Below are 16063 nucleotides of genomic sequence, written 5' to 3'. Positions count from 1 at the left end.
TTCTCATGTTCAATATGAGTCCCAGACACACATCCATTCTATGAAATCTGGGTAATAGCCGTTCTTCATCAACCTGGCTTTCCTCTGTGAAAGGACATGTAAACTACTTTAAGTGGCCACAGAGCTTTTCTAGGAAACTCTGCAGTCTTTTGGGCTTTGATGCAATCAATACAATGTCATCCTTAAACAAGAATAAACAAAGGATTTCAGAATCCACAGAAAATTTCTCAAATCAAGACACTGGATTGCAGTGGATTGCACCCAGTGAATATCTTTGTCAGGTATGCATCTCTCTGACTTATGGCTCACCTAATATTTTCTTTCAGAGTCACTGACATAGTTGTTTCTGTTATTATTTCTTCCAAGGAATCTGGAATGTTCTTGATGACTCAATGAAGTTGCAAGATTGTAAAAACACTTCAGTTCTACCAAATCAAATTCTGATCACATACTCCCTTCACCATAATTATGTGGTTACATCATTTCTTTCTCATTAAAGAGTAAATTACTTGGAAATCAGAGCTATGCCATTTTTATTTTAAAATGTCAAGCATACAACATAGTTCCACATACACTATAGATCATCATATTATAATTTAAATATCAAATATCAATAATAAATATCAAAATATTTAATAAGAATGAAGAACTCTGATTCTGGAAAGAGTAACTAAGGAAAATTGTGAAACCTTTTTCTGCAAGGATTTAAAACTTTAACATTAGATAATAACTTTATCTAATGTTCTAGAAGCCAAACCAGCTGTTATCTTAAAGTCATTTCCAACTCTACAAAAAATATGAGAGAAAAAATTACAAAATATATTGTATGTATGTAAATACATATATGAAATATGTATATTTAAAAGGTTCTAGTTATGCAATTTTCAATATTGTGGAGATTATTAGTAAGTTAAATATTTTAAGTTATTGTTTCAACTATATTGCAAATAGATTTTAAATATTTCAAAATTATTTCATATTTTTTTATTTTTAGAGTCAATATGTAATATAAAGATTAAAAGATACTTTCAAGTTAAAGCTTTGAAAATGACTTATTCAGATTTACTCCAAAACCATGAAACAATTTCACTAGCCTTTCTTATAAGACTTTTTGATTTAGTATGGAAATATAACTGAGTTATTTCACCAGAAAGATGGATGGATTATCAGTAAGTAAGAGACTTTTAAAAGTCATGTATGTGTGTGTATGGGGGGGGGGAACTAATATAGAGAACTGACATATTGATTTAATTCTGAAAGAATTGAGGACACTTAAGAAATCTATTTCCTGTCTTATAAACTTTACCTTTCTCTTGTTTTCACTTTCTTCCCCCCGCCCTGTGCCTATATGTTCCCTTTCAAGAAATTTCAGAAACCTATAATATAAGAATATGAAGGTGCCTTAGAATTCTTCTAGTTCAATCCTCCTCTCCCTCCCTCAGTAAGACTCATGAACTCCTTCAACAACATCCTTAACCAGCACTCTTATCTCTTCAATAGCACTTCCAGGATTAGGAATTCAGTATTTCATAATGCAGATTATTCCATTTTTTGATATATTTTTAATTATTAGAAAACACTTCTTTAGACCAAGTCAAGACCCTCGACTTTTCACATTTTTTCTAGACATAATTACTACAGAATGAAAACTGAAACATTGTCACATTTTAGAAATTCAAAAAGGGAAATCTTTCAAAGGTATATGGCAACATTTAATTATTACCAAATTTATATTTTAAAAAATTTCAAAAATGTATGGGTACATTTTAAGAGTTTGCAAAAGAATACAAATTTTAATACAAATGCCTATTCTGAAAATTATCTCCATTAAGTATCTTTAATCTCATGACTTACTGACTCTAATTAATAGCTGAATGCTGTCACTGAGATTTTAGATGAGGAAGGAATACAGAAGAAAGAGGAAGTAAAATAAACATTAAAAAATAATCATATTAGAAAGAAAAGGAGATTTTAAAATTCACATAAAACATCAGTTTAAAGATCTTGTCTTAGAACAGACCAACAAACTCTGCTGCAACTAAAAATGGCTCTTCTGCATATAAAGTTAGTTATCTATTGTGGTTGGGTAATAGGTTATTCTGATATATTAATATCTGGTTTGAAGAAAACAAAATCTTAATTCAGAAGATACCGCGAGATATTTAAGGATGTCATTATGGAGGCCACAAGTATCCTGGTTCATAGTCAATCTTTGAAAAGAAATAAAATATATTAGGCACAGTGCTAAACTGTACAAATATGATCAAAGTTTGTTCTCATAACAATCCTATGAGATAGATGCTATTATCATTATCCTCATTTTACTGTTGGGGAAACTGAGGCAGAGAGAAGGTAAGTGATTTGACCCAGGTCACATACCTAGTAAAGTGTCTGGAGTTGGATTTTTAAATTTGGTTCTATCTGACTCTAGTCCCACCAGCTAGTAGATGAAATGCTAGATGAAATACACTTTACTGTACATAGAAAGGATTGCTAAAAGTCAATGTTCTGTTGCTTTATCATTCAAAAAAGGTCTAATGTTTTATTTAAGCTGCAAGACAGATCTAAAACTAATATAAAATTGATATTTAACTTTTAATTAGATTTAATTTTCATTCAAATATATTTAGCATTATTTATGCATTACTAGTTACATAATTACATAATAATTACAATGTAATAATAAAACTGCATTACATTTAAGACATTGTTCTCATTTCCTAGCATTTAGAAATTTATTTTTTTAACAAACCAATGAAACTATAAACACATCATTTTTTGTATTATCACATTAATCAACAAATAATCATTAAGCATTTACCACATGCCAATCTCTGTGCTAAGTAAATAAGCATACAAATATGAAAATAAAACAAGTCCTTTTCATATTAATATTCTGTTTTCCTTCAAAAAGAATAAAATTTTTAAAATCAGAATCCAATAATAACTCACAAACTAATGGGTGAAAAACTTCATCTTCATTTCAGAAAAAACTCTATTGTCAATTTGTGTAGAAGAAAAATTGTAGTAATAGACAAAAATGCTAACAAATCATTAAAAATATTCAGGAAAACATTTTTCCATCTATCAATGAGATCAGTTTATATATTTTTCCAAGCTAAAATTTTAATTGAACAAAAGATTGCTATTAATATAATATTAGTTGATGATTTTAGAAACTTGGGAGCATAGAGAATATTATAGCAAATACATTATAGCAAAATAAAGACATCGAAGCCTCTCTGCTTTAATAAAGCTGGACATTTGATAGGCAATAAGTAAATGTTTTACTGAATGTATTAAATAATATCTTTTCAACAAATACTTTTTAAAATAAGTGATTTTACTACATGTACTATATTATAAGGCATGTGATTTTATAATGTTAATAATCACTCAATAGCAATCTCAAAATTGGAATTATCCTCCAATAGCAATTAGTTAGAAGTTAGTCCAAACAATCTAATCTATATAAAGACTTCCTCTACAGCATCCTTAACAAATGTTTTATAGACTCCAGTAAAGGGGAACTTCCTTGCTCCTATGACAATCTATTCTTAGTAGTAATAACTGTTAATCTCTTTTTTCTCATTTTGGAGGTAGTTTTTTCCCCCTACTTTTATGGTCTTAGGAGCAGGGGGACTTCATTGGGAAAGGAAAGATGAGAAAGAAGTATACAAATATGGAGGGGAAAGATGGAGAGAATGAGCACCAAATGAACTTCACAGTTTCATGTGAATAAAAAAAAAAGTTAAATATATTCATTTTATAGTGACAAAAAACTGGAAACTAGGAAAATGCTTATATTAGCATATGATAGATATGGCACTAGATCAGATAGATCATTTGACGTTTTGAAAGATTTGAAAACTCTCTACATGTATCATCTTTGTTTCCCTATAATCATAGTTTATCATTGCACTATGATTATAGGGAAACAAAGATGATACATGTTTCCTACTTCCTGCCCATAAGATAAATAAGAATAGGAATTTTTGGAAATGGCCAATGTGGCAGCTGGCTTTGCTTGAATGCATGTTTTTTTTTCTTCTTTTATGTTTTTTGCTCAATTGGAGGAGGGGAAATAGGGGAGAAAGAAAAATAAGTATTAGTTTAAAAATATATTTAAAATAAATACTGTCATTTCACCTTTACAATATTCCTCATCTCCATCACCTTCTCTATACTCTTATCACCATAACTGTAATTCAGGCTTTCATCACTTCTCTCCTGCCTTACTGAATAAGTCTTCTAACTGCTCTCTTTTCCTCAAGTCTTCTCCAACCCTGATCTATACTCTACTCAGCTGCTAACATGCCTTTTCTAAAGCATCGGTCTGATTGTGTTTCATTCTCTCCTCGATGAGCTCCAGTGGATCAAAAGCATTTCAAGGGTAAAAGGAAAGTCTCCAAGTTGGCATTTAAATCTCTTCATAACTTGGTCTTATCATTTTAGCCTTTTTTATCTCTCATATAGGTCTACCACAGAGTAACTAGAAGACTCACTTCAAAACTGGCTTCAAATGGCAATTCTTAAGGGACGGTCTCAATGCTTTTATACTCATGCTCCATTATCTGTATTTGCTTTCACCTTCAGGATAGATTTTTAGACAGAGCATTTATTAGTAAATTGAGAGTTGTACTACAAGGAAAGCTGCAGAATGGGTGCTTTTTAGTTATGGTGCTGAAAAAGATTTTTGAGAATACCCTGGAAAATAAGGAGATCAAATTAGTCCATTCTTAAAAGATTTAACTCTGTTGATTGGAACAATATAGCCACATAATATAGCTACATAAGAAGATGGAACAAACTGGAAAAGACCTTGACACTGGGAAAGATTGAGGGCAAAAGGAACAGGGGACAGCTGAGCATGAGATGTATAGTTTCATGGATTCAACAAACAAGGGCTTGGGCAGATAGTGAAGGACAAAAGGGTCTGAAATGATATGGTTCATAGGGTCATAAAGAGTCAAATCATACAGTACAGTCCCTCTCTTCAAGGAACTTATATTCTAATGGAGAAAATAATATATATAATGGTAAGCTGGAAAGGGAGGAGGATGAGGAAGTCACATGTCTGTGGGATATCTGTAAATGCCCAGGAAAGGCTGTTAAGTCCTGAAACTGAACAAGATAAGAACAAAGCCTTCTTTTTTCTATTAAATTGATCGATGAAATTCCATTTGGGCATACAGCAGACTAATCAGTTACCTCCCCTTTCTCCTCCTCAACAGAATTGCTTCTCTGCTTCCAACCTAATCCATTTCAACAGTTATGAATTAAACATCAACTGTGTACAAGCCACATTCTCTCCCAGGTGCTGAAGAACATAGACTAAACAAAGAACAAAAAGTTCCTATGTTTAAGAGCTCTTTGCTCCATTGCACAGATCCCACATAGAAAAAGAAGTATGATGTTTTAAGGAATGAAAGGACACTGACAACTAGAGGGACTAGAAGAGTCTTCATGTAGATCATGACATCTGAACTGGACTTCAACAGAGTTTGGCATTACAAGAGATGATACTAGAGAGAACTGAGGCCTCAGGATAGCCAGTACAAAGGAACAGAGGTTATCAGCCTTGGGGAAAAATAGGTAGGAACAAATTTTGTGGAATATTAAGGGCCAGGAAGGGTATTGATAATACAAGATGAGAAAGATATAGAGGCAAACTGAAGGGGGTTTTATGCCATGCTGAAATATAATCTTAGAAGAAGAAAAAAGGACTTTTGAAAGTTTTGCCCCAGAGGAATGGTCAATATTGTTATGAATACAATGATTATTTTTGTTTTTACTTCGTGGATATTTTGTATTTATTTGTAAATGTTACAGAATCTAAAGTCTTCTTCCTCCTCTTCTTTCCTATGCATTTTCCTCTTTCTCTTCCTTCTAATCCTTCTCTTCCTACTCTCTAATTTTCTTCTCTTTATCTCCTCCTGCTCCTCCTTTTTCTCTGAGTGATCTTCATCTTTGAGTAAAATTTAAGGCAACTATATTTGACCATTTGGCTGGTACAGGGGGAAGAGTGGGAGTCAGGACACTTGATTTCTGGGTCCAGCTCTGCTTCTTTGGGCACTAAGCCTTTCTAGACCTCTGTTTCCCCCCCTCCTCTAAAAATGTAAGAGCTGTGATAAATACCTTTAAGGTAATCTCTAGCTAGGAGATACTATGGCTTTCAATGACTGATCAGACAACAGTCAATCCAGAGAGTAAAACTTTCCTCTTCAAATTATACAAAATACTTTGTTCAGATAACCATGTATTTATTCCATTCAGTTTTACATCAAGGGTGTGAAAGTCAGGCTTTGAAGGAAGAAAAAAAATTTTAAAGTTGGAAATGTAGAGGAGGTAAATTCCAGCCAAAGTCTCAGCTTTGCATGAATATACCGAGAAAGGAGAAGGCAGGATGAGATCAGGTAACAGTGGGTAGTCCTGTTTAGTTGGAATGTAGATTATGTAACAGGGGTAGTAAGGCTAGAAAGATTGAAGACAGATTGTAAAGGGCTTTAAATGGAAAGCACAAGAGTCTCTAGTTTATCCTCCAGGCAATAGAGAGCCACTGAAGATTTTTGAGCAAAGGAGTAACATGGCCAGATTTGTACATTGTGAAAATTATTTTAGCAATATAAAAATAAAATAATGAATTAGAGAAAGAAGAAACAAAAGACATATCATTTAGGATGCTGTTATAATAGTTTGAGCGTTAATAAGAATTTCAACTAAGGTGGAGACAGAATGAGTGGAGAGTAACAGAATGATGCTAAATATTGGCAATGTAAAAATCATAAAATAATGGACCTTGTAACAACTGCTTAAATGTAAGGATAAAAAAGGGGAAGTATGATGATTCCAAAATTTCATTTCCATTACATGTTCTTTGAGAATAAGTGATGTGTACTATTTTCTCTTTGTATTCCTAGTGCAGATCACAGTGCTTCATAATGTGGTAGTCATCTAGTAATTATTTGTTGAATTAAATTAAAAATAAGATTTCCTAAGGGTGTCTCTAGGTACCTTAGTACCTGTAAAAGATAAAAAGCAAAATGGTGCCATCTGGTGGACATCTAACCACTTCATTTCTAATCTAAAGAGAAAATAGGTAACCGTGAGGGGGGAAGGGAAACCTATTGATTTTTCAAACAAACTTGTACCTCTATCTGCATAGTTGCAGAACTATCTATGGCTGTTCTGATTTTTAAGGAAAAAAACAAGCAGGGAAGGATGCCTTTAGTCAATCATTTCACATCATGAAAGGCTGGATTTTCCAGAAATGTTTACAAAATATAATCACAAAAGGTGACTAAATGTAGGAGAAAAGATTTGAACTGTTATATGACTATGATAACTTATTTGTTAGTAAAGAAATAGAGATTATACCTTCAACACAAGATAAAGAAACAAATTACTAATACTAAATAGCTTCTTTATAGAATCTTAAATATGATTTCTATTTTCTTTCCCTTGTTATATGACATTAAAAAATCTATGATCATTGTTAGATCAGAAGTGACATTTACTTGATTAATTTTGTTTAAAAAAAAAACTGTTTTCAATGTAAATATTTGGCTCTGTCAAAAGCTTAAAGCAATCTCCGAAATGAAATCTGAGCTAAATACCATGCCTTTCTCATTGTATTTGTGCAACAACAGTTCAAGATACACAGTGAATTAACTTGATGACTGTCTTGCCCAAATTCAAGTCCTAATCTGGATATCAAAGTAATGGGCTTTATTAAAACTGATTCTATTTTAGTTTTATTTTACATAGGCTAAATAAATATTTTCAATTTCTTTTTAATTTTAAATGCAAATTTTTACACATTTTAATAATATTTAATATGGTATAACCATATATTAGACAATAAAATGAAATTTTTATTTCTAATTAGTTCACAAATATTAAAGGATTAATGTTTACTCCATTATGTTAATTTTACTTTTACACAAATTATTAGCTTCAAAAATTCAATTTACATTTAAGTTGTTACATCTTATTAATTTCTTATTGTATATATGTATGTGTGTGTATATAAATATATACACACACATACATATTTTAAAATCAGTTCTAGAATGTTTTCTTTAGACATTTTGAATAAAATGCAGAAGAATGTTGGGGGAAGACTTTCTATTACTTTAAATTATACTTGTCATTTTCCACATTTTTCAAATATGCAGAAAGCAGTTACAGAGTTAGAAATAGAAACTCAATGAAAATTCTTACCTTCCAACCTTCTTTCACTTGCCAGAAATACTGCCTAATATATTCCACAACCTTGTAAACTTGTCAAGGCTTTTACTCTGATTCTTGGGTTCTTTCTAAAGTACTAGAAACTTTTCAAGTTATCAAAATGTATTTATCAGTATCACTGGCTTAAATTGATTATTCTAATTATGCATCTAATTGAGCATAAAGAATATGCTATTTTTAAATATTTTAATAATACTAATTAAAATACCACTTAACCATGACATTGAAAAATTGGAGGCAATTACCTTGATACAATACAAGGAATAAATACAATAGATACAATGCAGGATAATACAGGAACACAAGGAAATGTTTTCCTTCTATATTAAGTGTTCCACAAAACAGGAAATAATTATGACTCTAAAAATTTTATAACAGTTGATTTTTCCATATATAACAATTGTTTCTCACATCACAAAGAAATAACTTTGAATTATTTTATGCAAATATTTATTTTAATGACTAAAATTCATAAAATTATATGAATACTCTTTAAAGAAAATTAACACACATATTAGTAACTGCAGTCTATAGTACTGTTAAATATTGAAAATGTTATAAAACACAACTATATATGCTTGTTTCATTTTTCAAATTTTAAAAATTGAATCAAAACCTAAATTTATCTTAAGGTGGCACAGTGGAGCGAGTTCCAGGCCTAGAGTCAGAAAGCTTCTTCTGAGTTCAAATATGGGCTTGGTTGTATAATCTTGAGGCAATTTAAATGAAATAAAAGTTTGCCTCAAATTCTCATCTGTAAAATGAACTGGGAAAAGAAATAGCAAACCATTTCAGTCTCTTTGCCAAGAAAACCCCAAAGGAGTCACAATTTGATGCAACTGAAATATCTAAACAAGAAGAATTTTAAGGATATTTTTGATACATTTTATAAGTTCAGTTTTTTTGTGACAATTTTAAGTAAATTTTATGTTTTACTAGATCAAAGGGGGAGTAAAATTTTCCTTAGCTATGATTACTCTCACTCTTTATCCCTTTCATGAAAACAACATAAAAAAATAGAAATTTATCTCAAAGTTTTCTAATTAGAATTCTGTAAATATAATTAGCATTGTGAGATAATTATTCATATCATAGCAATAGCTACAACCTAAATTTGAAAACTGAATACATGGCCCAAAGTATTTTACTTCTTTTCTTTCCAAATTTATTTCAGTTTTTGCAGAAATATTACAAGAGAGAAATAGATTTTTCACTTATAAAGACTAGTTTATCTTTGGTCACTTCTATAAGATTTTTTTTTTTTTGCTTTCAATATGTCACTGAACGTCAAAATCAATGAAGTTCACTTGGCTTAATTAGAACCTCTGAAGGCAGGTTGTGAGGATGAAGGAGCAGATACCCCAATATGTTCTAGTCTTCCTGGGCATCCAATTTCTTGCAAACTTCTCACACTCAATAAACACACACTGTATACAACAGACAGCATAGAGATCTTTTACCTTCTTTGCTTTGCACTACACAGAGATACCTCAGGTACATCAATAAATAACATGACACATTTCACATCAATCTTGCATATGGGCTACACCCCAGGAAATCCATTCACTACAAAAAATTCCATACACTCTTACTGGCAAGGAAAATTGGATAAATGGAAGTTTAAGCATTTCTCCTAACAAACGGTCTCTTTTCTTAGTTGCCTTTAGGTTACTGGCATGATTCCTCCAAGTGAATGCCAATAATATTAACATATATTTCAATGCAGTCGTGCTCTCTCCAGGGAAGGGAGAAAAAGATTTATTTCAGTATGTATTTTAAACTCAAAGTTTTAAATAAATAATTTAATATCCAAGTATTAATCTTTAAATGTTAAAATTTCATGGGTGGCCCCATTGAAGGCAGAACACAACTTAAAAAGGTTAAATTTGAAAATGTAAGCACACACATATACATATATGTTGTGTCTGTATATAGTAAATAAATGTTATATTATCACTAAGTTAAGAAGGAAAAACATTCAGTTATTACTTCTATATTGTGGCTTTCTCCATAATGGTTTTGATATATTGTGGATATGCATAAAAAATTAAATGGGAATTTTGGGGGACTTGTGTGGAAGCTGCAGACATCATGGGAAGGTCAGCAGAAAATATGAAAAAGGTTAGAAACTCAGAAATCCATTACTAGATGTATATTATTACATAATATCAACATATTTTATTTTGTAATACCATAATAATTCAGATTTCTTCTCTTGTACAAAGGGAAGGCCAAAACATTGAACACAAGTTTTTCAGATCACAGGAGTGCCATACCTTTCCTAATACAAAGGATAACTACAGAAATATACTCAAGTAAAATCACAAATTTAAAGCTGAGTGTGACCTGAGAAAGCATTACATCTGGCTCCCTGATTTTTTGGATGAGAAAACTGGCACAGAAGAGTCAGATGACTTGGATGAAATGAATCAGAGTGACCATAGCACAGAACAATTTATAATTAGCAAGAAAGTATTCAGCTTGCAATCATGTTTATTTCCCTTCAAATTAATGAAACATAAAATTACTTACAAACACAAAAAAAAAATTTCCAAAAGGACATTAATATTCAGCATCATTAAAGTGTTCTAAGGTATTTTAAAATGCAGATAAGTTTTATAATAGGTATTACATTCTCCCCTTCTTACCATCCCCCAGAGAGTCATCCCGAAAATGTCTGCTTCAAGTTCAGATAAATTCTAGGTTAGAAGTTCCTCAGGAGAGTGTTATTCAGTTCTAAGTATCCCTGCCTTTCATCCACCAATGAGTCATATGCATTGAGGGATTTCCCAAGCATATACCAATAAATTTCATGATAGCTTAGAACTAATCTTAGAACCATCAAGATGGTTTCAGATGAGAGCAGCTGCCTTTGGATTTCTGACATTCCTACAATGCCCTGTTTGGTCTAAAAGTAAAGGGTACCTAAGCTGGATCAGTACCAATAGGATTTCTTAGCTTTCTGGCATGCCCTCTACCCTCAAATACATTGTCATATATCCACTAATGATCTCTAGATTATTTTAATGATCCTTGATGAGAATTAAATTTTGATTACTTAAAAAACAGCACCAAGGCTTTTTAGACAGCAATTTAAATAGGTAATTTGGCTATTAGAATAAGAATGCAAAATTAAGCCCCACCTTATTCTAATGGTATGGGCAGTCTCAAGACAGTAGATGGACATTTTTCTGTATTCTCTCTCTCTGCACCAGAAGCAAGGGCTCTTAGATCTATTCTAAAATGAAATTAAACAATATATAAATACGATTTTACATGTACAAAGTATGTATTTTCTCACCAATTCGGGTGATCTTGTTATTTGAAGCTTCAATATTTTGAAGATTACTACAATCATCCAATCCATGAAAAGAAGTTAGTTCATTGTCATTCAAAAGAAGGATGCAGAGATTTTCTAAATTTTCACAATTTATAACCTGAATTTGGTTTTCCTGAAATAGATAAAAAATTATGAATGTTTGAGACATTAACAAAAAAAATATCCAAGCTGCATCTGATGTGCCTAAAAATTATTCATAAAAACTCTTTTTCAAATGCTTAAATAATAAGGCTGTGATTATGCAGTCTTCCAAATGAATACAGCATTCTTTTATTCAACTCTCAACCCAAAATTTGCCAAAATGAAAAAAAAATTATCATAAGGAAAAATTACAAAAGTTTTATTTATTATTATATTAACAAATCATATATGAGGTATAAAGAACAAGTAGGGTAGGGAAATCAGGCTACCTGGCTTTTAGTCTTGCCATTAATACTTACTAAATTTTTCTTCTTAGGCAAATTATTTCTTGAAGCCTTCTTTTCCTTCTCTATCAAATGCAATTAAAACAAATAACAAAGAAATTATAACTCCAAGGCCTATTATTTCGTGGACAAGAGAGCTGTTAGTGAACTCTGAGCAAAAAGAGAAAAGAGAAAGGGAAGAAGTGAGAAATAGACTGAAGATGGGTTTTTTTCATAAGATTTTTCACAGAAAACACTTAAGGACAGATAATCTTTGTAAGAAGTCGGCAAGGATCTGTTAAATGCAAACTAAGAACAAATGAGCAAGTAAAGTCACATTAAGAAGACAAGGCAAGCTGTCCCTACCGTCCCCTTTAAAAGAAATTAAGAAAGAAAGAAAGAAAGAAAGAAAGAAAGAAAGAAAGAAAGAAAGAAAGAAAGAAAGAAAGAAAGAAAGAAAGAAAGAAAGAAAGAAAGAAAGAAAGAAAGAAAGAAAGAAAGAAAGAAAGAAAGAAAGGAAGGAAGGAAGGAAGGAAGGTTAAAGAGCTTAACCTAGAGGCTAAAACCATCATGAAGTGAACAGGTAAAGTATAAAGGCAAATAAATAGAAGGTAATTTAGCGGTAAGACCCAGGTGCACTTTAAAGAAGTATTTAAGGGAAAAGTGATGAGAGACTGTTTTAAAGTTGACTGCACATTTCAGAATATGTTCAATAAACACTAGAGATAAAGTCAACTTCATAATTAGTCTCAGTGACCTGCAATTCATGACTAGCATTTGGCTACAAAACATTTGTATACCTTTTGTCAAAAGAAACACATTAAATAAAAGATTCAGAAATTCGAGTAAAGATACACTTTAAAGATGAATTCTACAAACCAAAGAGGAGAATTATGGATTAGAATCAATGGTGTAACAGACAGAAATGCTATTATGGCTGCTGAACAACAAATACAAGGTAGGCTAAGAGAAGGAAATAGATGAGTTTAGGCATCATCACTATAGTAGCAGAAACTCTGTTGATGTGCAGTTGTTTCAGTTGTGTCCAACTCTTCATGATTCCATTTGGCAAAGATTCTGGAGTAATTTGTAATTTCCTTCTTCAACTCTTGTACAGATGAGGAAACCAAGGCAAAGAAGGGTAAGTGATTTGCCCAAGGTCACACAGAACAATAAGCGTCTGAGGCAAGATTTGAACTCAGATCTTATGATTCCAGGCCTAGCTTCCTACCCACTGTGCCACCGAGCTGCTCCCATCATAGTATGAGAAAGTAGCAGTTCAGCTATGACAAAAATGCTGCAATTTTCTGGAAAACTTAGAAAAGTTAACAATTTTTTCATGTGATTCAAAATGATCATTTTAAAAGGTAGGGAAAATGATCAGTGAAACTACTACTCTAAACATGACCTAAACAATCAACTATCAAAGTAGAAATATTGAGAATATTACTTAAATAATTTAGATTCTGCAAAATCAAAAGAAGAAGAAAGAAGAAGAAACAGCAGGCATAATCTAGTATACTCTAGCTAATGAAGGCTAAGATTTCAAAGAATTCAAGTAAAGAATAAGTGAGATCCTATTAAATTTAATGGGGGAAAATGACCCCAAAAGGATGGAACATTCTCAAAATCCAAATAATTATATCACAAGAAAAAAGATTTTGATGAATTATGGAAGTTCTATTCTACAAAAGAACAATGTAGATACACTGTGAACTTAATGATTGATTGATATATCTCCCCCTCAAAAAAAAAAAAAAAAAAGAAGATCAGAATGAATATAGAAGTACCACAGTACATTAAGAATACTCTCAGGGATGGTAATGTTCAGAAATGGGATTCATGATGAATACAAAACAAAAGAAAAAGGTCTTTAAAAGTATTACAAAGTATTTTACTTTGTAAAAGCACAATACAATCAGTATTCACTGATTCATAATAACTAACAAAATCAAGAGATAAGAAAACTTTTCATCTACTTGAAGACCATCAATAAAATCCATTATTATTCAAAAGAGAATAGTTTAATAATCCATATAAGAAAAAGCAAATAAGAAAAATGCTTATTGTCCAGAAAAGGGTTAACAAACTAAAGCCTTTTAACCAATCCAGTTTTTTCAATGCACTTGAGCTAAGAATGTTCTTTTACACAGTAAGAAAAGTTCTGTTGCCATACAAAAAGAAAGGGCCAGATTTGACCCAAAGGCTATTGTTTGCTGAACCATGGTTTAAATCAGTAATGAGGAACCTTTTTTTCAGTCAAGGGGGATTTGAATATTTGTAACATCATTCATGGGTCATATAAAATTATCAACTTAAAAGAACGCAAGGTTCTTGAGATTGCTATTGCTTGTGATTCCCTAGGTAGGGACAGACCAAATGGTTTGCAGGCCTTAAGTGGTCCATAGGATGGATGTTCTCTGGTCCTGATCTAGATTGTGTTGTATAACTAGAGAGCCAATACATTTGCATTAGTAGATAAGTATGTATATTTGAGACAAGAATTGGGGATGAAATTAAGTCTGAAAAGGTGGAAGAGTATGGAATAGATTTCATTTGGTAAACTATAAAATGTTTTCAATGATTCCAAGCAAAAACCTATTTTTCAACACAAATGTTCTCCTAGTGATGACTTCTAATTTTGAAGTCAGCCTGGAACATCAAAATTTCTGAGGAATTCAAATTGAGGGTTAATAAAAAGGCAAGAGAGAGATTTATTATAAATGCAAGCAAGCTGCGGCATACTTACAATGATTACTGACTGGTGTTCAAATAATGGCCTAAGGGATATAAAAAGGCTATGATAAATGGAAAAGGAGGTAGGTTAGTTATATGACACATGTGAGAAAGGATAATAGATGGAGAGGCCCAGTGTTCCACTGGTTCCTTCAAAATGTTTTTAATAATATTAAAGAGGACTCTGGCATGTTGGATGGATTTTTTTAACCTATTTTAAAAATGGATAAAAAACACAGGATGGATGATTTGTAATCTGTACCAAATGAGAGTGATCAATTTAATTTAGAGTTTTTAAACCAAAAATGAGCCCTGGACTGGGAATGATAGAACAAGAATAGTTAATAGGAAACTGAAATCCAAGATGAAAGTGTCAATGGAACACTGACCTATCCTCAATGAATTAAAGACAACAGATTATTATATCTTTAAAAACAGATTATGACAAGTTATTAGGCTGTTAAATGAAATAGCTAATGAATGTAATTGCTGCGCTGCTATCAATGACCTTTTAAAAACTGAAAGGTAAGATTTCTGGGGACCAAGATGGCAGAATAAGCTACTGGGCCTCAGCACACACTAATCACCATCACTAGGATTCCAGCTCAGCAGCAGGTAAGGTGCCAGATTCCCTATGGCCTTAGCAGCACCAGCCACTCCTCATTTCACCCCTCAGTGCAGCACCAGACACAAGGGTCCCCCCATGGGTTTCACAGAAACATCAGCACAGCAGCAAGTCAACCAGTAAATACTGCCACAACAAGCCCAAGACAGTACTCCTTCCCCGGGGGAAAGAGAACTCAAATTTAAAAGAAAGGAAAAAGGTTAAAAAAAAAAAAAAAAAAGAGCAAAAAACAACAAGAAAAAAGACTCTTACCACAAAAAATTAATTAGTGACAGGGAAAATCAAAACATATTTAGAAAAAGGCAACAGTGTCAAAACATCTATAGGCAAAACCCAAAAGAAAAACAGAAAGTGGAATTATGCCCAAAAACAAATCATAGAATTCGAAAAGGAGCTTTAAAATTACATAAACAGAAGAAGAAAATGATAAAAGGAAATGAGAGTGATACAAGAGAATTATGAAAAAAGAGGCAACAGCTTGGAAAACTGCTGAATAAAAAGAATTGGTCAAATGGGAAAGGAGATATAAAAGCCACTAAAGAAAACAAATGGCCAAATGGAAAAGAAATTATAAAAGCCAAGGGAGTAAAACAAAACCTGAAAAGTTATAATTAAGCAAGTGGAAGCTAATGATTCTATGAGACATCAAAAATTAAACAAATTTGAATAAAAAATGTAAGAAAATTTAAAAACAGTTCATGGGAAAAA

The 16063-nt window shown here is 31.9% G+C and overlaps 1 protein-coding gene across 8 annotated transcripts in view; it reads right to left on the bottom strand.

Moving 5' to 3' along the window:
* Positions 1-16063, bottom strand: part of LRRIQ1 (leucine rich repeats and IQ motif containing 1) — a 297962-nt gene that overhangs the window by 233345 nt on the left and 48554 nt on the right. For all 8 annotated transcript variants that reach the window (XR_012482648.1, XM_074270901.1, XM_074270905.1 and 5 more), the window contains exon 10: positions 11552-11702. Coding sequence is in view for 7 of the 8 variants with exons in the window: in XM_074270901.1 (XP_074127002.1) it covers positions 11552-11702 (151 nt within the window). In the remaining variant the exon portion in view is untranslated. The remainder of the gene's footprint in view (positions 1-11551; positions 11703-16063) is intronic.

Source organism: Sminthopsis crassicaudata, chromosome 5 (genome assembly GCF_048593235.1).
Source record: "Sminthopsis crassicaudata isolate SCR6 chromosome 5, ASM4859323v1, whole genome shotgun sequence".
In the NCBI taxonomy this organism is placed as follows: Eukaryota; Metazoa; Chordata; class Mammalia; order Dasyuromorphia; family Dasyuridae; genus Sminthopsis; species Sminthopsis crassicaudata.
Note: the sequence above shows the minus strand (reverse complement) of the source record. Positions and strands in the feature narration are given on the sequence as shown.